General features: G+C 45.6%; 1 protein-coding gene across 1 annotated transcript; it reads right to left on the reverse strand.

Moving 5' to 3' along the window:
* Positions 1 to 932: 932 nt before the first annotated feature.
* On the reverse strand, positions 933 to 24,467 carry AARS1 (alanyl-tRNA synthetase 1). Its single transcript, XM_015084989.3, has 21 exons — positions 24,355 to 24,467; positions 21,252 to 21,416; positions 17,391 to 17,579; positions 16,898 to 17,043; positions 14,492 to 14,683; positions 13,802 to 13,946; positions 13,290 to 13,435; positions 12,556 to 12,664; positions 12,251 to 12,401; positions 11,171 to 11,295; positions 10,595 to 10,739; positions 9,637 to 9,815; positions 8,409 to 8,522; positions 6,747 to 6,953; positions 6,035 to 6,219; positions 4,092 to 4,200; positions 3,279 to 3,392; positions 2,559 to 2,678; positions 2,357 to 2,443; positions 1,840 to 1,953; positions 933 to 1,451 (listed from the first exon to the last, which is right to left on the reverse strand). The coding sequence occupies exons 2-21, from the start codon at positions 21,393 to 21,395 to the stop codon at positions 1,266 to 1,268; spliced, it is 2,907 nt and encodes a 968-aa protein (XP_014940475.1). The 5' UTR covers positions 21,396 to 21,416; positions 24,355 to 24,467; the 3' UTR covers positions 933 to 1,265.
* Between the last annotated feature and the right edge of the window lie 361 nt (positions 24,468 to 24,828).

Genomic DNA, 24,828 nt, shown 5'->3' on the forward strand with positions numbered 1-24,828 from the left:
TTTGTGTGACTATCTCACACATATTCCCCACTGCCTTGCCCCAAAATGATTCTTGTCTTTTGTCTTGGTCATTCCTGCCACCTTCAGTACCCTACCTGGAGTAATGCTTGTTGATGAATGGAACAGACTCTCCTGCACTGACTGGTTTGTGTAAATGCTTTGTATCCCTAGGGGTCCTCTGCACCCTCCCGCTGTGTGCTTCTCTCACACTCCAGGCTAGGACAGCTTCTCGCCCCCAGGCCGTGACAGCTAGCTTCTGCTGCTTCTCCCAGCATAGGCCTGCTTTCCTCCTTCTCCTGCACCAGCAGGACTGAGAGTGAACCTGGGGCCCCGGGCCACCTCTTGTACCCCAGGGACATGAAATCAGCCAGAGCCAGCACAAGCAAGCAGTACCCATAACCTCCCCGGCACACTTTCCAAACCCAGCTATCCTCAGACCTGAGTGAAGAGATTCAGGACCAGGGCAGGTCCCAATCCTCACTGTATACCTTTGGGTCAGGAAACCAAGAATGATGGGTCAAAGAGGTGGTGGTAGGCAAGTGACATACCCTAAATACCTCCTGTACTGGAGAACACCTCTGATCTCACACCCAAAGACTCAACATCAAAAGGGAGGGACACAGGCCTAGGAAATGGAGAGCTTCTCCTATGAACTGCTTCCAGTAACCCCATGGCCCATCTTCTACTGAATGACTAATGCCTTTCTCCATCTCACCCTCCAGCCCCACATTCTATGGGCCACCTCCACAAGTGTCTTCAGGTAGTCCCAAATTTGGGCCATTCCCACATTTCAGGGGTCTGGAGCTGGACTTGGTGAGGACCACAACCAGAAGCCAGGTGGAGGCACAGCATTTATTCGATAGATACCCAAGGAGCCACAGGCTGTTTCACAGGGGAAGGTGGGGGTTAAGAGATCACATGGCATCATCAAGTATTGCACATGGTCCTTTTATTCTCTGCAGCAAAAATGATTCCTCCCTGTAGACCCACAACCTCAGGCCTACAAAGAACTCTATCTACAGACATGAGCATGACAATGATAAATACCAATCCTGGGGTAGTGGTTTTACACAGATGGCGCTGGTGTGTAGGGCTCAGGGGAGAAACATAACGTGGGCACTGAGTCACGGGCCAGCTCCCAGGTGAGTTCGTTAGTGCTGGGTTAGGAGGGCAGATTCACATGTCCTTGTGGCAGATGGAGAGCTGGCTGGACGGATGCATCAGGTGAGGGAAGGATGCTTCCCAGTGGAAGCTGCCCCTACCACTCAGTTCTTCACATCTCCCAGGTGGAGCTGGGCAAAGGAAGTGGCCAGTTGCAATGCCTCCTGCAGGCAGCCCACATTCTTGCCTGTGGCCTGAGCAGACACATCTTTGCCACCACCTTTGCCATCCATCAGGCCTGATACCTGCTGTACCCACTCGCTGGCTTTCAGGCCCCTGTTGGCTGCATTCTGGAAGACAAAAAGGAAAAGTGGGAGTCAGGACAGAGGATGAGACTGAGGGAGACAAGGAGAAGGGACAAAAATAAAAAGGATGGGGGAGCCACAGACACCCACTCCCACCTGCCTGGGTGCTGCTACCGATGGAGACCAGCCCGCAGCCAGGGTGAGGCACGCAGAGTGCAAAGCCGGGTATCAGCACAGTTACACACAGCCCCTAGGACAAGGCCTGAGGGTAGCGGTGCTGGAGGAGGTGACAAACAGGTGGCCAGGAGAATGGCCTTTTCTAACTGGTTGCACCCACACACAAGGGTCTTGGCAAACAACTCTAAGAAGCAAGCTTCCCCAGAAAAGCTACCAATACCACGACAAAAAGCACAGGGCTGCAGGGTGTGCTGACCTGGGGGACTTGACACAAGCACGTGATCTTGCCAGCTTCATTATCCACCGTGAAGAGCATGGCAGATGTCTGAGGGGAATGTGTCTTGAAGAGCTTCAAGGCTTCATTCAGGGCCTGTGGGGAAACCTGCTGTCAGGCCGTGGCCTCAGGAAGGGGAGCCACGCTCTCCACAGGGCAGCGAGCCTGTGGAGGTCAGTTTTCAGAGCACCCCCGACTGCTACCCCCTCTAAGAGCAGGTGCTAGTCCTGGGAGACTCACGGAGAAGGCCCCAAGAACAAGGCCCTGCCCACATCTCTGGCTCTGAGGTTTGCCTTCCATCTCAGGAGCTGTAGCTCCACAGCCACCAGGTCTCTCCATGGCTCAGCCTAACCTCAATCCCAGAGAGCAGGCTGTCAGACAACCACTCCACTCAGAGCCACAAAGCTCAGACTCCAGCCACCAGAGGGCTGAGGCCCCAAGAAGAGACAAGTAGTGGACAGGCACAGGACAGCACGTGCAGTCCCAGCCCCTGCGTTGCCTTGGCTGAGGCGCCGTTCTCCATCTCCAAGATGACAAGGGGTTGGTTGGGGTTGCTGTCAATGAGCTGCTTTGTCTTCTCCAACACCTGCAAGGAAGTCCAGAAGAGAGTCCTAAGGTCAAAGGCCCAGACAGCGGTCTGCACAGTCTTTGCTGGGTGAATCCTCCTGGCTCCCTTCAGCCACCAGCACTGTGGGACTCACTCGCTTCTGGACATCGGCTTTGCTAGCCCGGTCCAGGTCATCCATGATCTTCTTCAGGGATTTGAGATTCTCCCGGAATTCGTCCTTCTGCCACTGGGGGATGACTACGGTGGCCAGGGCCTGGAACGAGAACCAGAACACCACGGGGACCTGGACCACTAGGATGTGAGGCCCAAGTCCATCTCACCCTTCTGTCTTTCAATACCAAAGTCTTCCCTGACTACTATCCAGGAGGAGAGTGAAAACAAAAAGCAAAAAGGTATCCACTGGCCTTAAGACCAGTCACTTTATGAGCAACTACGGCAGATGTAACAAGTAGGGCAAGAGAGAAAGAGGCAGATAAGGAGGGCTGGGACCCCCTATAAGCGCTGGTCCCTACCAAGCAGTGAATACAGCCTATAACGGGCTCACAGGAAGCCCCCACCTATTAACAGACATGAGGAGACCTGGAAATAGTGGGTACCCACTCCCCCAACTCCCTCAACACTGCTGCCCACTCATGCTTGGAACGGGCTCTGCCATCGGCAATGGGGGCAGCAAGCAGATGCCAGGGGTCCACAGACTAGGATCCATGGAGTCCCCTTTGTAAGGCTGCCAGATAACAGCAGTCAGTTCAAAGGGCCACTGGAACCAGGATCTGAGAGTTCTTCAGGGAGTGTGTGATTTATCTGGCCTAGCACTTGGCACTGAGCAGGGCCTGAGGAGGGAGGCCGCACCTACCTCACCAAGGTCAGCGATCTCCCTCTGCACATCCTTATTTGGCGCAGTCTGGGCCTTCACTTTGGCCTCCATGACAGAGAGAGATTTCTTCAAGCTCTCCGCCTTCCTGAGGGCCTGCAAAGAGACAATCAGAGTTGTAAACTCCCAGTCAGGTAACTTGCAGCTTCACTCTTGTCTGGAAACAACTGTGGCAACTGATGGCAGGCTATGGAACATCACATCCCCAGGACACCAGAAGTTTCTTGTCCTCCAAGGAGCATGTGTTGGCAGCCTTGTACCCCAGAAAAGAGCACCCTCCTCACCGGTCTGACCAGCAGAAAGGCTGCACTAACTCAGGCTCAGGAGATAAACAAGAACTCCTGAGTTAGGAGGCCTTCTCACCCCAATGAAATGATCAATCCTCAAGCTTCAGCACACATCAGGCACCAGCTACAGCCCCACCCCCAGGGCCACTATCCCCGTACACAGTGCATCTCAAACTAGGCACGTACCCTTAGGGAGATGGCAGGAAGTGGCTGGGGGCACTGGAAGCCACAGCAAAATCATGGTTTACCCTTTACCCTTCTAGACAGATATGCTATGGAGCAAATAGCAGAATTTACATATATTTTTAAAGATCAAACACAACATAGCTAGGAAGTCTCGTGTGGTGGTGGCTTTCTTCTGCCAGATAGGAGTAACCAGAGGACATTTGGGGGGTAGCATTGTACTTCCAATTCTGAATGCAGCAGCTACAAAACCAGCTACCTAATTCACAGACTGGGCTCTTCCTACCTTGTTCGTATAAGCCACGAACCAGCCTGATGTGCTCACCTTCTGGGCTTCCGCACCTGTGACGGCGACAATCCTCCGGATGCCCTTGGCAATAGCTTCTTCACTCACAATCACAAAAGCTCCCGCGTGACTCGAATTCTGCAGGTGCCTGAATGGCAGAACATAAAGTCCGTGGTGACAAGAAAGCCCATGCACCCAGGTCCTTACCACATCTGCCCTTGGTGAGGACCTGAGGTCTTTGAGGTCCCAGGGAACCTCCCTCGAGGGGACAGTGGGAAGAGGCCCTTCAAGTTGACTTCAGGGTATGGCTCAGACAGGAAGCCCAGGAAAGTCTGGGGCTAAGAGCACTCCGACACTGAGCAAAACACCACCTTTCTGAGCTTCAGTTTTCTCATGTATAAAATGGGGATAATCTGGGGCTCCTGGGTGGCTCAGTTGGTTAAACGTCCCAACTTCAGCTCAGGTCACAGTTCGTGAGTTCAAGCCCCACACTGGGCTCTCTGCTGTCCGCACAGAGCCCGCTTCAAGTCCTATCTTCCTCTGTCTCTGCTCTTCCCCTGCTTGTGCTCTTTCTCTCTCAAAAATAAATAAACATTTTTTTAAAAATAAGTAAAATGGGGGATAATTCTCCCTCAGAGGACTACAATGAAAATCAAAGGAAATCAAACAAAAGTGCTTTGTAATCCCTAACACCCAACACAATGCTACTCTGGCAGGCTCTACATTCATTATTTTTGGTCCTCTTTGGAACATAAACTATATTCTTCTATCCCTGCCACTAGCTGAGAATATTGGAGGATTACCTTTAAAATCTCACCACAACCCTGTAAAAAGGTTTGGGGGTTTTAATTTTTTTTTTAATGTTTATTTATTTTTGAAAGAGAGAGAACGCGAGGCAGGGAGGGACAGAGAGAGAAGGAGACACAGAATCTGAAGCAGCTCCAGGCTCTGAGCTGTCAGCATAGAGCCCTATGCAGGGCTTGAACTCACAAACCGTGATATCATGACCTGAGCCAAAGCCGGACGCTTAACCGACTGAGCCATCCAGGTGCCACCCCCCCCCCGCCCCCCCGCCGTAAATGGGTTTTATTCCCCAATTGCTCAGAGAACTTCAAACTCTGAGCTCATGAACTTTCAGTCATTCTGAGAGAGTGGTATAAAGGCTTTGCACGCAATTTTCTGTGCTCCAAAGAATGTCTAAGGAGGCATTAAAGCAGAGTGGGACTCATCTGAAAGCCTGATTCAGCTGGGCAGAGGAGGGCCAGGAATGTGGTGCCCCAAATCCCTACCCCTTCCTCCATATGCTCACCTGTTCCCTACCTGCCTGAGGCTAGCAGGAGGCCCGGGATGGGCTCCATCATGACCTTAAGAATGTTCTTCTCGACAAGATTCCCGTGCAAGCAGGAGCTTCCCAGGCCACCACACCATCCCAAAATGACCCCAAGGGCTACAGAGGACTGCAAGTTGGAACAAACAGGTGTCTCTCCCAAGCCAACCTGAGCTGGGTGTGCTGCAGAGCCTGACTCAGGGGCCCTGACACAATGGGGTTAACCCCCAGATGCTGCTCAAGCTGGCCAAGGAAGCTAAGTGAAGGCCCAGCGGTGGAGAAGAGCTAGGACCAGCTGGGGAATGTAGTGACCGCTCCATGGCCTTCCTGAATCCTGAATTCATAGGCCGCATTGTCAGGATCAGTCCAGGACACAAGACCAAGCAACTATAAGTGTTAAGATAATGCTTTTCCCCAGCCTAGGAAGAATATTTCATCACAAACCCAGCAAATGTCAACATCAGACACCAAGGGGTTTGACAGGGACACAAGATACTAAGGTTCTTGGGAGTGCTGTTTGGCAAGTACATTTCTGAGAACTTCATGCCAACCTTAGAAAAATAAGAGTGGGTCTAGCCTATTACCCACATCCTCCAAGGGTAGCACCAAATTAACCAAAAGTGAGTCCATCCACTGCTCCCCCTGATATACTCACGTTCCCCCACAGAACTCAACAGAAGTGAGTGAGCCAGCAGGACCAGAGGGGTCATCCAACAGCTCGGACACTGGGACCCCAATGGAGACGACTCGCACAGGGTCAGGATAGGTTTCATCAAACACAGCCCGCAGGCCCTGGATGGCTTTAGCTGCTGCCAGGGGACAATCCTGGGTGTAGACAGGCTGCCATGGAAAGAAGACAGAAAAAAGCTGGGAAAAGATTTTCTCTGGAGGTGCAGCAGGCAGTGGCAGGGAAAGTGTGGCCTTGTGGTCTTGCAGGCAAGATTCTGGGAGTCTAATCCTGGCTCTACCCATCACGTGCCCTGAGCCTGCTGATACAAGGCACTACGTGTAAAGTCAAGGGGATCAAAATGGGAATTTCCAATTATTTTGCTCAACTGTGAACCAAATCTTACATGGATGTACTACATATGAAGGAGACAAAACCAGAAGAGCTCTGATTGTCCCAAGGAGGGGGTGGAGCAAAAACCTCCCTCTGCCCCCTCCCCAGGGGCCCTAAGGCTGCTCTGCAGGATACCACTACTGCCCCTACACCCAGTGTGGCTGACAATCACTGCTTCAAACAAATGTGCATGCTTGGCAGGGTATGGTACAATAGAGGAAGGGCATCTGTACTGCTGAGAAGGTTCCACGGAAGGAAAGTGAGGGAAGAAGCAAGGCTCACGACCCAAGAGCTTACACACACCTACCTTGGCTGCCTCAATCATCCCGTTAGCAATCTCTTCAGCCTCCTTGATCTGCTGGGTGGACATGGCTCCTTTGGCAGTGAAGTCAAACCGCAGGCGGTCAGGAGCAACCAGGGAGCCTCTCTGGTCAGCTTCCCCGAGCACAGAGCGCAGGGCGAAGTTCAGGATGTGAGTAGCTGTGTGGTTGCTCATGATGGGCCTCCGTCGGGGCTGTGAAGGGTAGAGGCAGCTGGTGGAGAGGTGTGCTAGTCATACCTGCTCTCTCCTTCCCGACTACTCGAATTTTTAGGTGGACACATGGCTGCCCAGAATAAGAGCTACATTTCCCAGCCTCCCTTGCAGTTAATTGTGGCCATATGAATAAATTCCGGTCAGTGAGTTGTAAGCAGGTATGATGCACACCCTTAAAGGGAAGGAACATGCCCTCCCCTTGCTCTTTCCCACTGTCTAGAACAAGAGTTGGTAAATTACGGCCTGTGGGCCAAATCCAGCCTGTTGTTCATTTTTACAAATAGGTTTACTGGAACACAGCCACTCCCATGTGGTTATATATTGTCTCTGGTGCTTTTATGCTACAATATCGTAAGTATATAGTTGTGATTGAGACCATATGGCTCACAAAACCCAAATTACTTACTATCTGGAACCTTACACAAAAAGTTTGCCAACTCCTAGCCTAGAAATGGATCTGATGGCTACCTTCTTGGACTATGAAATCAAGAGCAACATCCCAGGAATGATGATAGACAAACAAGCAAGGAATAGCTGGGCTCCATGATTTTGTGGGGCGGAGCCTCTATATCAGCTTGGACTTTGAGGTGAGAAACACATTTCTATCTTGTTTTAATCTACTGTTATTTTGGAGCTCTGTCACACAAACAAAACCTATTTCCTAATTAATACAGAATTTCAGGATCTTGAAGAAGTATTTGAGGTTAATCTGGAGAAAGGCAATCCATGAAACAAGTCTGTAAGTCTCAACTAATATCACTGTCATCTGGGGTGCCTGGCTGGCTCAGTCAGAAGAGCATTCAACTTTTGATCTCAGAGTTGGACGATCGAGCCCCACGCAGGGTACAGAGGTTACTTAAAATAAATATATAAAATTAAAATAAATAAAATCAGGGGTGCCTGGGTGATTCAACTGAGCCTCTGACTCTTGATTTCAGCTCAGATCATGATCCTCAGGTCATGGGATCAAGCTCCACAATGGGCTCTACACTGAGCATGGAGGCCGCTTAAGATTCTCTCTCTCCCCGTCTGCCCATCTCCCCTGCTCACACTGCTCTCCCTCTCTGTCTCTAAAATAAGAAATAAATAAAATAAAAATCACTGTCACCTGACTTGGGAACATACACATTTAATAACTTGCTGCTGCACCCGTCATAAAATATACTCCTGTACCCGATTTATAATAATCTACTTACAATTTCACTTAGGAGTAACAATAATGATAGACCAATTTAAAGCAAAAGGAGATGAATACTTTTCATAATGTGTATCAAATCACCATTAAATCACCATTAAAGTGATGTACACTTTAATATCTTAGAATTTTGTATGTCAACTGTACCTCAATAAAGCTGAAATTTAAATTTAAAAAAAAAAAAAAAAGGAACAGGATTACTAATCAGGTCTAGTGCCAACTAGCATAACACAACTCACCTCATCAATAAACAGCCGGACCTGGTCCCCCACTCTCAGGCTGCCGTAGATGGTCCCGATGTGCAGCACATACCCTCCTCGCACCTGAGCATTCTTCACTGTAAACTCTGTCTTCTAAAAGCAGTCCAGGAGACCAGTAAGTAAATAAATCCAAATCTTATATATTTTTATATATAGTACATGCTATACACACATTCTCTAAGACCCTCCTTACTAGTGTGTATATACCATTATACACATGTTGCACCATTAATACCGTTGTACTTATTGTACATATACACATGTGCTATTATTATACACCAAAAACTAATAAGGAGAAACCTCATTAAAGTGGACCCAGGGAGCTAGGATCAGGAGCAGTAATCAATTTCAGAAAGAACTGTCAATTACAGACCCAACTGGGCATCCTCAACAGGAAAGAACCATCAATTACAGGCCCTAACAAGCAAAGATGCACACTGCATCTCCTGCAAGAAATCAACTCCTCTGCAACTCTGCCAGTGAGAAACCATCAACACGCCAAATTTGTGATTTTCTCTCATGGACTTTCCTTTAAACAACCGCTTCCAACTTCTTCCTCCTTCTTGTCTATAAAATATCAGTTCCTCTTTGTTTGTTGGACTTGCCTATGGTTTTGCCACAGCTTGCATGTCCCAAGTTGCCATTCTCTGCTATTCCCCAATAAACTCACTTTTCCTGGTAAAATAATGGTTTTGTTTTTAAGGTTTAACAATACCTATATTTGCCATTAAATATACAGACCACTTTATATATGTGCATATATATGCATATATATTCACAGATACATAGATGTTCCCTTTAGGAGCATCTTAGAGAATTTAAAGCCATCATAAGGAACTTCAAGCCCATGAGACTAGGAAACTCGTCCAAGATCACAGAGTCTGCACTGGCAGAGCTAGATGCCAAGGTTTCTGCAAGATGTCTGCCCTCTTCTTATTCACGAGGAAAGCTGGGAGGACCCAGTATCAACAAAGCAGCCTAATTGCAGGGATCCTGCTAAGAGGGGACCTAATGGCAGTGAGGTCAGTGGTACGAGAGGCAGCTGCCTCAGCTTCAGAGACACTGACAACAGACTGCAACTCAAAGACTGGTCATGTCTGCTCCGCAATGCCAGGATTATGAGGAGCCAGAAAAGCAACACTGCGTCCAGACCCAGCCCTCTGTTGGATTCCCCTTCCTGGCTGACAAGGAAGAACTGCTTGCTCACATCTTCGCTGCTGTCCTCAACCTTCACCAGGTAGCCTTCATCATAGATCTGCCCTCCTTGCTCAGCATAGAAACAGGTCTTGTCCAGCACCACTCCACACTCCTGGCCCGTGGACACTTCTTCCACGAACATCTTATCCCTGCGCAGAGCCATCACTGTAGCCACTGCACTCTCAAATGCTGCACAGAAAGGGGAAAACAGGGTCAATGACTTCATTCACATGCTCTTAGCTGGCTTTTGCTCGATTCTATTTCTTAAGCTCTCCTTAAGTCCTAAGTGTCTAATTTTATTTTACATGCAAGCCCATTAGACTCCACAAAAGGGCTTCACACCAGGGAATGTAACACTCAGTAGGGTGACCCACTGTCACAGGGAATAGGTAACTGGGACTGAGGAGTTCCCAGGTAAAACTTTGATAGTTCTGGTCACTCTAACTCTGAGCTACTGAGCAGAAACCTAGCAAGTCTGGTAAGTATTTAGGAGTAGTAATAAGTCCCCTACTCCCAAGGTCAATTCACAAAAAATGTATTCATTTTGTGGGCTTGCCTGGATACATTTAGGTATCTCTGCTGGAGCAAAAAAGAGGAACTATGTATTACCTGTTTATTTCTTTTGATTTCTTAACTTTAGAATGCCACTGTCCTGATGCAAAATTCAACAGCCACTGAAGGCTGTATCAGTGGCCATTTCCTGGTTTTCTGCAGGGTGTTACAATTAGGGGAAACTGGGTACAGGGGACAAGGACTGTCCCTGTAAATGTTTTCACAACTCCCTATGAATCTATAATTATTCCAAAATAAAGAGAAAATTAATCGCCAAGGGACTCTAGTATAAAATCACAGAGCAGGACTACACAGCATGACAGGAGAGGCCACAATAGATATCCTCGGTTCCTAATCTGGATGGAGACCTCTCTCAAAAGCTACCCGAGGTAAGCACAGTAAGCAGAGTAACATACCATAGCTCCCACTGGAATCCGAATGGTAATTATACTTCGGGGAATCATCTGTTGCTTCCAGACCCTTCTCCCTGAGCTCTTCAATAGCATAAATGTCCAGCATAATGAGATCTTCCGCACCAGCTCCCTTACCCTGTGATTTCAGCTACCAGTATGAGAAAGAAACAGAAGTTACCTTAATGTGGAAAAAAAGAATTCTGAAGGACTCAAAAATCGCTAAACTATGCTCAATATAAAGCTCCAGAAGAGAGTTTTTTAATCTCGGCACTACCGACACTTGGAACCAGGGAATTCTTTGCTCTGGGGGGCTGTCCACTGTACGATGTTGAGCGGCATCCCTGATCTCTACCCACCTGACACTGGTACCATCCCACCCTCGGTTGCAAAAACCAAAAACTGTGTTCATACATCACTACTAAATATCCCCCTGGGCTGGAGAGCACCTACTTGACACGCAGTGGTCTTGGGAAAAACAGACTTTCAAAAGACTTTAATGGAAGGAACCCTTGTTTGCTTTGCAGCCAAGTCCTGCCTTGTTTCGTGCTGGGTTTTCTGCTCACTCCCCAAGTTCTTTACCTGGGCCAGTTTCCTCTCCTCTTCAAATCCATCCATATCTACCACCAGGCCCTTCTCTTCAGCAATCAGTCCAGTGAGATCCACTGGAAAGCCATAGGTGTCATAGAGGAGCCACGCAGTGTCCCCTGCACAACACAAAAGAATTGTGTAAGAATGATGCAGACAGAGGCACCTGGGTAGCTCAGTTGATTCAGCATCCAACTCTTCATTTCGGCTCAGGTCATGATCTCGAGCTTTGTGAATTTGAGCCCAGAGTCATGATCTGTGCTAACAGCGTGGAGCCAGCTTGGGATTCTCTGTCTCCCTCTCTCTCTAACCCCTCCCCTGTGGATGAGTGCACACGCATGTGCTCTTTCTCTCTAAAATAACTAAACATAAAAAAAAGAAAAAGAAAAAAAAAACGACATAGCCTCTTCCTTTTCATCCCAAGCCCTTCTCAAAGGATGCTGGCAGTGACAGAAGAATTGGAGACAAGGCAAGTTAGTAGTATTGGTTCTGTGCACTTGTCAGAAAATCCATCAATTCTTTCAGAATTGACCTGGAGGAACCACAAGAGGTCTCCTAGTAAAAGTTCTGTTTCTTAATCTGAACACAAGTGTATTCAGTTTGTGGAAATTCATCAGGCTTTCCCCTTGTCCATTACACTGAAATAAAAAGTGAAAAAAATAAAGTTTTTTTGAATTAATTTTCCAGTCTAGTAAAACACAAAGCAAGTTGCAAAACAGTATATACCATATGTTCCCATTTTTGCTGGAAAACACACACACCCCTACATACATTTGTATGCGAACAGATAAAAGCTCTGAATAGTTATACAACTCTTAAGAATCGTTACTTCTGAAAAATGAGTTTAGGAAAAAGAATCCTCATTTTTTACTTCTGTGTTCTTTAAATACTTTGCCACAATAACATAATACTTTTACAATTTTACTGTAAACACCATTTTATACCAAAAGCAGCGTTATCAAGCTATCCACAGCCCTTGGAGACACAGACTCCGCTGTCATTTGTGAAAAAGGGCTTGCCTCTTCTGGAAAGATGAACCAGGCTGGATGAAAAAAGGAACAAACTGGTCCTTACCAGGAATGGTTTTACAGTCTCCCAGGCTCTGAATTTTCCTGTCCAAGATACGACGCCCTCTGCTAAGAGTCTTGAGGAATTGCACTTCCTCTTCATTAATGATGTCCTTCACCATATCTGGGTCCTTCTTTAGCTCAGGAAATGCATCTCCCTGGAAAAGAGGAAACAGAGATGTGGGCACAACAAAGACAGAGACCATTCTATGACTCCCCTAAAAACTCTCATTAGCAGTATATGATTTCTCACCCCATCCCTCTAAGCTGTGTGCATTAGGAGAAAAGAGGTAAGCAGGGAGATATACCTACCAAGGACTGGACAACAACATCTACTAATGTGGCAAAGAAACCCCTGCTGGCGTTGAGTTTCTCGTGGGAATATCGAACAGCCCGGCGGAGAATTCGTCTCAACACATACCTGTAAGAGGCAGAAGCCCATCTCCTCTAGACAACCTTCCCAGCTAATAAGCATTTTGTAATGGAGCTTTTGGAATTCTATCCAAAGCAACATGACCAGCTTTTTGTCTTTCTTTTCCAGAGACTTTGTTTTATTCTAAGACTGCTTCTTTTATGTGCCAAGGTCATTAACACAGTCCAGCAGAAAACTCAGGAATATACCCACAAATATGCATTAAGGGTGACCTGGGGTAACCCCAGTTTGTTTTTCTACCACATTCTGCTGACCCAGAAATGGAGGCAAGTACAACCCAGATGGCTGATGCCCACAATTCCAAGTCCTCCCCGTCAATAATAAAGCTGTCCAGGGCCAATCAATACCTACCCCATCCCACCCTGCCAATACCCTATCAGACAGCCTGAAATACAATCTTGACCACATCTTGTACTTAGCACCAAAGATTTAATATAGTGGCAACTCTGTAATGTTGAGCCGGAGCTCTCTTAATCCATAAAAAACATAAAGGGACCCCTCCAACTACTGAAATGACAAAGAAAACAATAATAAAGTACGGCTTTCAGTTTCACAGGGAGTCATCAAATGCACAGTGGCAGTCCTAACCCTGTCACATGTGTAATGCACTCACCCCCGCCCTGTGTTGTCAGGTCGACCACCATCCGCCAGTGCCACGGTGATGGTCCGGGCGTGGTCAGCCAGGACCCGATAGGCCATATCGATCCCATCGGCATCATCAGCACCAACCTTCCCAGCGTATGGCCGGGCACCTGTGCCCTACAGGTAAAAACCAGGAGGCAGCTCATTAGGAAGCAGCGCTTCTGGCACTGCCTTGCACCAGAAGGTCCTGAGAAAGTGGACTGAGTGGGCATTAAGAAAAAGGCTGGCCCTCTTGCCAGACTTTACAACACCAAGAAAGGTGACAGCAGGAGTAAAGAGCCTCCAGCCAGGCCCCTGCACTCAACAAACTACACTACCTGGTGCTTAGAGCCTCGGGTGATTAATGATTAAGTTGGCAGGTGGTCACAGGGACCCTTAGCTGGCAAAGCACATGATTATTTTCTCTCTGGCAGTACTGCTAACTGTCCAGACTAACAGTCCAGCCTCCGGGGAAGTTTGCAATGTTTGCGATAGGACCAGTACCTTCTGAATGGCCTCAAAGTAAGGAACAAAAAGGTCAGTGTCATAGTTGGACATCTTATTTTGCAGCACAGACACCAGTCGTTCCAGGCCCATCCCCGTGTCAATGCTTTTCTTGGGAAGAGGTTTCAAAATGCCATCGGTTTCCCTGCACGATCCAGAGAAAAAGGAAGTTGAAACAAGCACTCCGGGGTGCCACCCCTCCCTGCTGGCTAAAACTCATTTACAGAGAGCACAGATTGCAGGCTGGGACTATTTGCCACTTTCCTCTGCCTGGTTTGGTGGGAGGAGGGGAGTAGAGGGAAAAAGGGAAGAAGTAATCAGGGGTCTATTACAGAGTAAGGTGAGCTTCAAGGAAATGGGCTTTAACACAGCAGTGCAAATTACCACAAAAATGACATTACAGGAATAGTCAGTCCTTAAGCAGGTACTATGTGCAATAAAACTAGTTTATAAAAGATTAGATCTCTGCTCTGTCTCAGAGATCAGAGGGAAAACCTGAGAAATAAAATCTAAATAAATAAATAAAGTCATCAGGCTCTCCTGATGCCTTTAGTGCCTGCTTTAGCTCCACTCCACTGTCCCCAAAGACGAGGATGAGAAGACAGCCTTGTGCTCCAAGTTCCTCTTTCTCTATTTGGCTTGAGGAAAGGTGCTGCTATTAGCAGATACAGTCCAGGACCCCAAGGCCACCTGTTATACTGGATGAACACAAGGTTCCAAATCTCCAGCACATTGGGGTCATCTTGGTTGACGAGGTGTGCAGCATCCCGACCACCAATACGGTCATAGTGGATCTCACTGCACGGACCACAGGGGCCTGTGTCACCCATCTCCCAGAAGTTATCCTTCATGTTGCCAGGCAGGATTTTGGAGTCATCCAGCCTGTGCAGAGTGGTGAAGACAAACACAGTTACAACCAATGACAAGGATTCTGCCCAGACTTGCACCCACCATCAAAAGACCTTATGCGTTTCTATTAAAAAAAAAAAAAAAAAAAAAAAAAAAAAAAGGCCCATTCTTTGGCAATTACTAAGGCTGAGCCTGAAGATGCAGAACATGACTCTTCTCAAGAGTGACTACAATAGAATACAAAATACACATAGGCTGCCATCATAACTACATAAAAATAAGCAGAGGTATGGATAAAGCATAGAAAGGAACACATAAAAATGAAAACATCCATGCTGAATATGATCAGAATTTAAGCAAATCTTTTCTTTGCAAATGTTCCTTTGTTTTAAAAACTGAAATGACTTTCCTGTATGACAGTTACTATAAGCATGAAAACACCGGGGTGCCTGGGTGGCTCAGTCAGTTAAGCGTCCGACTTCGGCTCAGGTCATGATCTCATGGTTTGTGGGTTTGAGACCCACATTGGGTTCTGTGCTGACAGCTCAGAGCCTGGAATCTGCTTCGGATTCTGTGTCTCCCTCTCTCTCTCTGCCCCTTCCCTGGCCGTGCTCTGTCTCTCTCTCAAAAATAAATAATAAACATTAAAAAATTAAAAAAAAAAAAAAACACATTAAAACCCTGCTGAGAAAACAAAACAAAAAACCCTGCTGAGTATTTCAAGCCATTTCTCTAGGCCCCAACGTAGTCAAGTCTTTCACCCTAAGATGATACCGAAAGAATTTAATAAGATCAAAATATTTCTAAAATATTGGACTCCACTGAGAGCCGCTAGATAACAGTGCACTCAAAAGAGATTGTGCTTGCAGGGGTGCCTGGGTGGCTCAGTTCGTTAAGCGTCCGACTCTTGATCTCAGCTCAGGTCATGATCTCAGGGTCGTGAGTTCAAGCCCTGCACTGGTCTCTGCACTGGGCATGAAGCCTCCTTAAAAAAAAAAAAAAAAAAAATGACTGTGCTTGCTTGACAAACAGAGTCTGGACATACACAAGCCAAGCAAAACAGGACTCCAAAGTCAAGAGTAGTATGTAAGGTTCCCATGCATTACTGCCCAAAATGTCCCAAGTACACTTAGAACATACTGTCTAACCAAGTAGGGATTTCAGACCAAGTACCAGGGGAAGCTGGGTTGGAATAACGTACGTAGAGTAAAAGTAATTAGTTAATAAATGACAGAATGAATGAAACAGAGAAGTGGCACTAGTTAAGCGTGGTAAAAAGCTATGCCTCTTTTTTAAGACTTAAAGTAAAAGAATAAAAAAATGAGACAAAGGCATAGGCATGCCAGCTATCTACAGGAGGTATGTCACCCCATTTTCAGATTCCTCTTGATGCTGCACTTCATAAGTCCTATTAAGTTCAAAGTGTAGAATACATACTGCTCATCTGTTGCATCGACTTTCATGCTCCATGATTTTTCTTTAGAATTATATTACATTAAAGGGGAAAAAATAAATAAATAAAACAACCCAGGCACCTGGGTGGCTCAATCAGTTAAGTGTCTGACTTCAGCTCAGGTCATGATCTCACAGGTCATGAGTTGGAGCCTCACATAAGGCTCCAAACTGACGGTTCAGAGCCTGCTTGGGATTCTTTCTCTCTCCCTCCCTCTCTCTGCCCCTCCTGTGCTCTCTCAAAATCAATAAATAAACTTAAAACAAACAAACAAACTTCCTTTGTCCTTGATCTGTTTGAGTCCATTCCATTTCCATAAGAAATAACATGTTTCATATGAAGAAAACCAGTGTGTTGAAAAAAACACACACATATACACAGGGTGACAGAAATACAAAAAAATGCCTGGAAGACTATATACATGGGGCATCAAACTATTAACACTGATTAATCTTAAGGATCTTCTATTTCCTATTTTTCACATTTCTATGTACTGTAGTGTGAATTTTTACAACATATGCACTATATGCACAATTCCTAAAAATATATAAAAAACAAAACAATGAGAGACTTATATATACAGGCTTTGAACACTGGAATCATCAAGTAAATCTAGTAAGAAGCGATGAATGCACCAAAGGAGAATTACTCCCAGTCACTCCCCACTCCCCCTCAAACTGCACAGCCCAAAACTGGAAAAGGCAATGCACTCCAAGACCTAAGACCCGTCTCTGGCACTGAGTCAGGAATCACTTTATTCCTCCACACCCTCAACATGTGAGATGCATTCCTACCCCAAGTTTTGCCAGATCTGTTTGCACTCCAGGTCTGGTTCTAAGCCGGCAGCTTCATCCCCACCAAAGTAAGTAACGTAAAGTCTTTCAACTGGAATGCCAAACTCTTGGGTGAGAAGCTCCAGAGCCATCTTACACGCCAATTCCTACAAAATAACAAAAAGAAGTATGTGTCATGTGGCCAAACCAAAATCCATTTAATATGAGTAGGAAAAGTCCAGATCCTTAGGAACACAAATATAAAACTACAACACCTTCACTGTAAACACAGCCAAATTCTGGATCAATTTATAGGAGACATCCAAATGTAAATTGAAATCAAATGATAGGCACTGCTTCCAGGAAGTCTTAGTATTAATAAATGCCCTTCACTCCTGAATCCCCTGGATAATGATACTTCATATCTTAAAACAAGCAAAATTAGAACCAATTTCCTTCAACGGAAATGACCATTTTACTCAAAACCCCAAACTGATCTCATTTTTGAGCTTACCTTGAAATAATCTCCAAAAGACCAGGAGCCCAACATCTCAAAGAAGGTGTGATGATAGACATCCTTGCCCACATCATCGAGATCATTGTGTTTGCCCCCAGCCCGGATGCATTTCTGGGTATTGGCAGCTCTGCTCAGCTTTGCCATCGGGTGAGATGGGTCAATAGTGTTCAGAAAGATGGGTTTGAACTAAAAAAAAAAGGGGGAACATTTCAACCTTTAAGGAGCTGCAGCTCTATCAGGCTGGTAGAAAGAAACCACACATGAACTGTTCAATTTGTAATTTAATTAGCCTGGAATAGGGAAAATTCTGAGGCAGGTGGCCTGACAGGGCTGCGATAGAGGCAGCTATCTTGAAGCAGCTTGTCCCTGTCCTAGTTCTCTAACGGTCCCAACCACTGCCAGTAACACCACCTGCACAAGGGAAAGGCCTCCTGGATGTGTGATAACAGCCAGAGGCTGATGTAGGGAAACCTGTGCTTCCTCACAAGTCTCTGGTGGTCAGGACTTACATCTTTCTGGAAGAACTTATTCTAAAAGTGATGTGCTGGGGGTGATGGGCTGGCTTAGTTGGTAGAGTGAGCGACTCTTCATCTTCCCCGTTCAAGCCCCACATTGGGCATACAGCTTACTTTAAAAAAAAAAGTCAGCGAGCCTGTGTGGCTCAGTTGGTTGAGCATCGGACTCTTGATTTCAGCTCAGGTCACAATCCCAGGATCATGGGGTGGGACTGAGCCCTGCATCAGGCTGCACACTAAGCGTGGAGCCTGCTTAAGATTCTCTCTCTCTCCCTCTGCCCCTCTCCTTCTCTCTCTCTAAAATAACATTGAATAAAAAGAAAAAAGAAGAAAAATAGAAGAGTACAAAGTGATGTGCTGGCTCAATAGTAAAGGTGATAAGGGAGAAAAAAATGGAGACCTATTAAGGGAGTAAAATCAGTACATTTAATGAATGACTGGATGTTCAGACATAAGATATTATTTGCCCTTAATATTTATCAAGTTATAATTTGATGTATCATTGTTATATGACTTAGTTTTATTTTCCCACTAGACCTGTCCAATTTGGTAACCACTAGTCACTTGTTACTTGTAAACTTAAATTAATTAAAATGAAATAATTAGGAACTAATTAGAATTTTTAAAAACAAAAAAAATCTGTTCTTCGGTCACACTAACTCAATAATCATGCATAGGGGCGCCTGGATGGCTCAGTCGGAGGAACATGCAACTCCTGATATTAGGGTTGTAAGTTCGAGTCCCACGCTGGGTGTAGAGATTACTTTTAAAAATAAATAAATTAATTAAAAATCTAAACAAATAATCATGCATGACTAGTGGCTACCATATTGGGCAGCCCAAATATAGAACATTACTATCACTGCAGAAAATTCCATTAGACAGTTCTGAACTAGACCATGAACTCCTTTTTTTTTTTCTTAATGTTTATTTATTTTTGAGAGACAGAGCATGAGTGGGGGAAGGGCAGAGAGAGAGGGAGACACAGAATCCAAAGCAGGCTCCAGGCTCTGACCTGTCAGCGCAGGGCCCAATACAGGGCTTAAACTCATCATCTGTGAGATCGTGACCTGAGCTGAAGTCAGACACTTAGACTGAGCCACCCAGGTGCTCCCAGACCATGAACTTCTTAAAAACAATAACTATTATTACTTATCTTTGTATATCCAGCACCCAGTCTAATACCTGAAAAAGGGCAGATGTATAATAAATACTGTTTCAAAATATTATAAAGAAAAAAAAGAAGCAAAACAACCATTAAGATATCTCTGATTAAGAGACAGTTCAGCACAAAAGTTAAGCAAATGACTACCTAGGCTCAAATCCACACTCCAGCACATAACAGCTATGTCAGCTTGGGCTATTTACTTGAGCTGTGAGTGCTTCAGTATAGAGTGAGGATCAAATTAGTCAATATACATAAAAGACATAGATCAGTGCCTGGCATATAGTAAGTACTACATAGAGGGGAATAATTACTGTTATTCATAGAACATTTAGAAACACTGAACTCTCATGGTTCTTCTCCCAAGTATAGTCAGCACATGTGGGAGAAGACAAAACCCATGCCTAGGAATGCCTGAGCAGAAAAGAACCTCTCCAGTGTTCCAATAACCAATCACCTTGCAAGTCCACATAAAATCAGTGCCCCCATCCCAAGTGTATACAAAAGATTTACACATATAATTGAAAACCTGTATAATTTCATAGTTAACGTTATACAAGATGGAAAATGTTCCCATTGCCTCTAATTTTCCATGCCAGGAAAGAGACCAGAAAGAAAAGAAAATGTCAACTTATCCTTTACCCAGAGTGAGACACATTCTAAGGGCCAGTGGGTACACTGCGTTAAGCAGGGCTCCAAAAGAACCATCAAAGGAAAACCCTGAGAGCACTATCTAACCTGAATCTACTTCCATAATCAGCCTGGTAAACAGTTTTCAACATCACAATAAAGCTTTCAAATTATCTTTTACATTTTATAGTTCAATTGCCCCAAACATAAACCCTACTAATAGTTTCTTCAGCAGTGGATCTAAACTGGCATCAGTGGCAGCAGCTTCAAGAAAGAGTTTTTAAAAAATCAGTAAAGCTGCATGGTTCAGAATGGGAATGAATGCAAAGCTTTGAAAGAATCCTGAAGAACTCATTAAAAAAAAAAAAAACAACAAAAAAAAAAAACAAGGATAATGGAGGATTGAAGGAGAATGACAATAGCTGAGTTAAAAAGTCTCTTCAGAGCTCAGCAAGATTAACCTAACCAAAGACTAATAAAACCCAGCTTTTTCCTTAGCAGAAAATAAAAGCAAGACTTTACAGACTAGGGGTGCCTGGCTGGCTCAGTCCGTAAAGCATGTGACTCTTGATCTCGGGGTCAGGAGGTCAAGTCCCATGTTGGGCATTGAGCTTACTTAAAAATATAAAGTGAGGGCGTCTCAGTGGCTCAGTCAGTTGAGACTTCAACTCTTGATTTTGGCTCAGGTCATGGTCTCACAGTCATGAGATTGAGCCCAGAGTTAGGCTCCATGCTAGGCATGGAGCCTGTTTAAGATTCTCTCTCTCCCTCTCCCTCTGCCCCTCCCCTTGCATGCATGTGCTCTCTCTTTGTAAAAATATAAAATAAATAGGGGTGCCTGGGTGGCTCAGTCTATTAAGGGTCCAACTCTTGGTTTGGGTTAAGCTCATGATCTCACGGTATGTGAGTTCAAGCCGCACACTGGCTCTATGCTCACGGCATGGAGCCCGCATGGGATTCTCTCTCTCCCTCTCTTCTCTCTCTCTCTGCCCCTCTCCCTCTGGCTCTCTGTCTCTCTCAAAAATAAACAAACATTTATTTTTTTATTTTTTTTATTTTTATTTTTTCAATGTATGAAATGTATTGTCAAATTGGTTTCTATACAACACCCAGTGCTCATCCCAAAAGGTGCCCTCCTCAATACCCATCACCCACCCTCCTCTCCCTCCCACCCCCCATCAACTATCAGTTTGTTTTCAGTTTTTAAGAGTCTCTTATGCTTTGGCTCTCTCCCACTCTAACCTCTTTTTTTTTTTTTTTTTTTAACAAACATTTAAAAAATAAATAAAAAACAGGGGCGCCTGGGTGGCTCAGTCTGTTAAGCATCCAACTTCGGCTCAGGTCATAATCTCGCAGTTCATGGGTTCAAGCCCCACTTCAGGCTCTGTGCTGACAGCTCACAGCCTGCATCTTGTTTCAGATTCTGTCTCTGCCCCTCCCTTGCTTGCGCTCTTTCTGTCTCTTGAAAATAAACAACTGTTAATAAAAATAAAAATAAAAAATAAAAGTAAATAAATAAACTGTTACGAAAAAGCAAAAAACCCTTACCTGGTTCATGCCCGCATTGGCAAAGAGCAAAGTGGGATCGTCCAATGGGATGGTGGCAGATGAGTGAACATAGGTGTGCTCGTTTCTCTGAAAGAAATCTATAAATCGCTGCCGTATTTCACTTGCTGTTAGAGTTGAGTCCATCTTGAAACTAACCCTATGGAACTAACCAAAGAAAAAATAAAGGAAAATTAGGAGAAATGAAACTAAGAGATAAGCAGACATTACACAAGATTCCTGGCTTCTCAGGCCAAGTCAAAGCAGGACACCGGTAAGCTGCTTGATCCTACCGGTAAGCTGTTTGATCCTAAAACCTCTATGTTGTAACATCCAAGGCGAAAATCATCATCGAAACAAAATTTGCTGCAGCAGCAGGCAACAGGCCCACGTGTTCTTCCTTTCTGTGCCAACCTCAAAAGGTTCAATATACCAACACGTCAAGTAGAACATGAGTGCTTTCTTCACGTATTCATTTACATCAAACGTCTGCCATGGCCTAGGCCAGGAATTAGGAAATCAGAATAAAAACGTCATGGTTTATGGTCCAACAGAGCAGCTCACTGGGGTTGGGGGAATGCTCAAGAGACCTGGGTTCCAGTCCTAGCTTCAAGTCCTTAAGGGAGTTACTTTACCTCACCAACAAAAAACGGGGTCCATATGAGATGAACTCTAAGGATCCTTCCAGCTCTGTTCATCTACATGCCTAGAATCGTGCAAAATCCTATTATCCCTAAAGCCAGGGTCTCTGGGTTTGGCCTGACCATCTTGGGGAGGCTGGTGGCAACACAGTGGACCTGGGGATGGGCCTGGCTACACCTGGGACTGCCTGCAAGTAGGACTATACCTACCCCCACCTAGCCTAAGCACCCCCAGCACAACTGGTAGATTGCGACCTTCCCACCTATTAGATTCCTAGGGAGTGAGGAAGGTGCAGCCACACTGAGGAAGTGGAGCTCAGAGCCAGTGGAAAAAGAAAGGGAATCAGAAGAGAAACTGGGAAATAGAACAACTTTACAATTTCAAAACTCTTTCACATCTATTATGATTTTTCTGAGAGGCAGGTTAGGGAAAAGTGACAGCCCTTAGTGGAGGGTACCAATCACTGGCATAGTGCTGTAGGGCCATGCAGCACTGGGCATCTGGAAAAAAATGGGAACCATCTCACTGACATTAGCTAATTCTCTAGGATTCAAGACCCAACTCTAATCTTAAATAAGTCACTTTATCACAACTCGTTTCCTTTTTTGTAAAAAAGTAGCATCTACTCTGCCTATTCCACCCAGGTATCGTGACACTCAAAAGCCATCCTATATTTGGGAAGCAATTTGTACACTGCAAAGCCCTATAGGAATATGGATGCTATTACTTTAAGTCACTTAGTACAAAGGCCTTTCTTCCTTCGTATAAGGATGATAAAAAATAAAGACATACAAGGTGAACAAGAGACTGTGACTCAGATTTATGCATAAACACAATTTCAACTGATTTATTCACAACTGATTCAACTCATTACTCAAACAAAAGCCCTTTGGGCAAAAAGATGGTGAAACACTGGCTGAAAGAGGCAAAGAGCTGAATAAAACGCCCATAGATAAGGATTTTTATGTCCATGCTGAGAGTCAAGGCTAGGGTTTTTAGAAACTCTATCACACCATATTCTTCCTCGTCCCTCCTCATCACAGCTCTCACTGAATCGTAATGGTGGCAAACATGAATGTACAGTGCCAATTCTGATTGAGCAGCAGCACAGTTTCAGAATGTTCATTGCTCCTTCTCTAAATGGGCTACCTGAGGTAAATAAACTGAATTACAAAGGACACATAAATTTTCCATTTTGCTCACTCATTCAACCTACATAAATGCACAGTGCTGGGAATCGAGAAGAATGACTCTCTGCCCTCAACAGGGAGACAGTCACATACAGAAATAACTGCAAAATGATGTAAGGATCCAATATATTGACAATAAGTTCTATGGAGGCTGAGACTACAAAAAAAAAAAAAAAAAAAAAAAGCTGTGTCACCATCACAAATTTATTTATTCAGTATAAATATACTAGAAGGCTGTATGAGATACAGAGGTAGCAAAAAGGATGGTCCTCAGATTCCACTTCCAAACAGGGCTGTAAAGGTCTTGAGTACCTTAAATCACACTGGCCCTTGGTTGAGGCTCCAGCCACAGGACCTTTCAATGTGCTCTTTATGTCTACCCTACTCCTCTTTCCATTTTCCTACTTGTTTCCTCATTTTTGACATATCAGTTGCAGAGACCTATTTAAGAAAGGCTTCTCCTTGACCAGATTCTCCTTATTTTATTCTGGTAGCTCCAGATGTCTTCCTTCATAACTTCCACATGCATTGGACTGCTTGTTTCATGTCCATGTCCCCAACAGGCTGGAAGTTTCACCTCTGTGAGAATCATGACTGATTTTTGCTCACCAAAGGGGTATATCCTCAACATCTAGTACAATGGTTGCTAAATAAGTACTTCAGGATTAGGTATAATCCTTTAGCAGCAAACTGTTAGTGAACTTAAAGCACACCGGGAAATGCAGACTCCGACAAAGTAATAGCTGAATATGATGGGGCATAGAAAGTGCTTCCAGGTGAACCTGAACCAGGATCAGCTACTTAGCTAATTTTAAGAAATTAGGAAATGGCTCACAAGAGGCATTCCAACCATCCAGACCACCCTCACTACCACCCCCAAATCCTCGCCCGCCCCTAGGGGATTAAAACCGGGGGACATAAAAATCCTCAGCTTTGGGCGGGTAGTCAATGGCAACCGTGATCCTCCCAAGGTCCTGGTCCTCGGCAAGGCCACCCGAGGCCACTCCACCCTCGGCGCTCTAGGGGTCTACAGGAGGCCTTTCTCCCGCTGCGCTGTAGCCAGGAGGCTGCCCGCACCGACTCCAGCTCAGGCTCCGGTTCCAGAGGCCTCGCGAGGCCTGGCCCAGAGACCCGCTAGGGCAACTGAGCTCTCAGGCCTCAGGACCCAGCCGCTCTCGCGGCGCCTCAGAACTGTCCGAGGTCCGTCTGCTTCCCTCAAAGGTCGTCGCCCCTAACTCCTCCCTCAGAGCCCACCACCCAGAGCTCGCGGTTACCTGTTCCTGCAGAGGAGCAGCTACACCCGCCCGGAGCCACGCCGGACCGCAACCCGCACGGCCCTGCCCAATCAGAGCGCGCCCATGGAGAGTGCCCCGCCATGGCTTACCTACCCGGGACACTTATTGGTCAGTCATCATGCCAATCAACTCGAGCACGAATCAGCTTATTAGTCGGGTTCCAGGAAGGCGGCTCTAAATCGGCTGATGCAATGGCGGGGAAAGAAGGGACTGGAGTACGTCACGTGACTGGTTTCTGGAGGCCGACATTTTCGTTTGCAAAGTCCTCATAGTTGACTTGGTTAATAAGGGTAACGGGCGACATGTTTGGTAGAGGTCACAGCTTTTGCTGTACAGTTCTGTTGTGTTCATTTTAGTCGCAGAATGGTTTTCAGACTTAAAAGATTCTGATTTGTTGTGCTCATGGTTACACTTGTCTTTGTCAGACCTTCTTGGATTTGGTGTGAAAGATTC

This window comes from Acinonyx jubatus, chromosome E2 (assembly GCF_027475565.1).
Source record: "Acinonyx jubatus isolate Ajub_Pintada_27869175 chromosome E2, VMU_Ajub_asm_v1.0, whole genome shotgun sequence".
Taxonomy (NCBI): Eukaryota; Metazoa; Chordata; class Mammalia; order Carnivora; family Felidae; genus Acinonyx; species Acinonyx jubatus.

What these genes read in the sequence shown, in the direction of transcription:
- AARS1 (XM_015084989.3), bottom strand. Translation starts at nt 21,395, where the DNA reads ATGGACTCAACTCTAACAGCAAGTGAAATACGGCAGCGATTTATAGAT. An exon ending in AGGAGAGGAAACTGGCCCAG is followed by an intron (nt 10,740 to 11,170) that starts GTAAAGAACTTG and finishes TCATACTGGTAG; the next exon opens with CTGAAATCACAGGGTAAGGG. An exon ending in GCTTGTGTCAAGTCCCCCAG is followed by an intron (nt 1,452 to 1,839) that starts GTCAGCACACCC and finishes TTTGTCTTCCAG; the next exon opens with AATGCAGCCAACAGGGGCCT.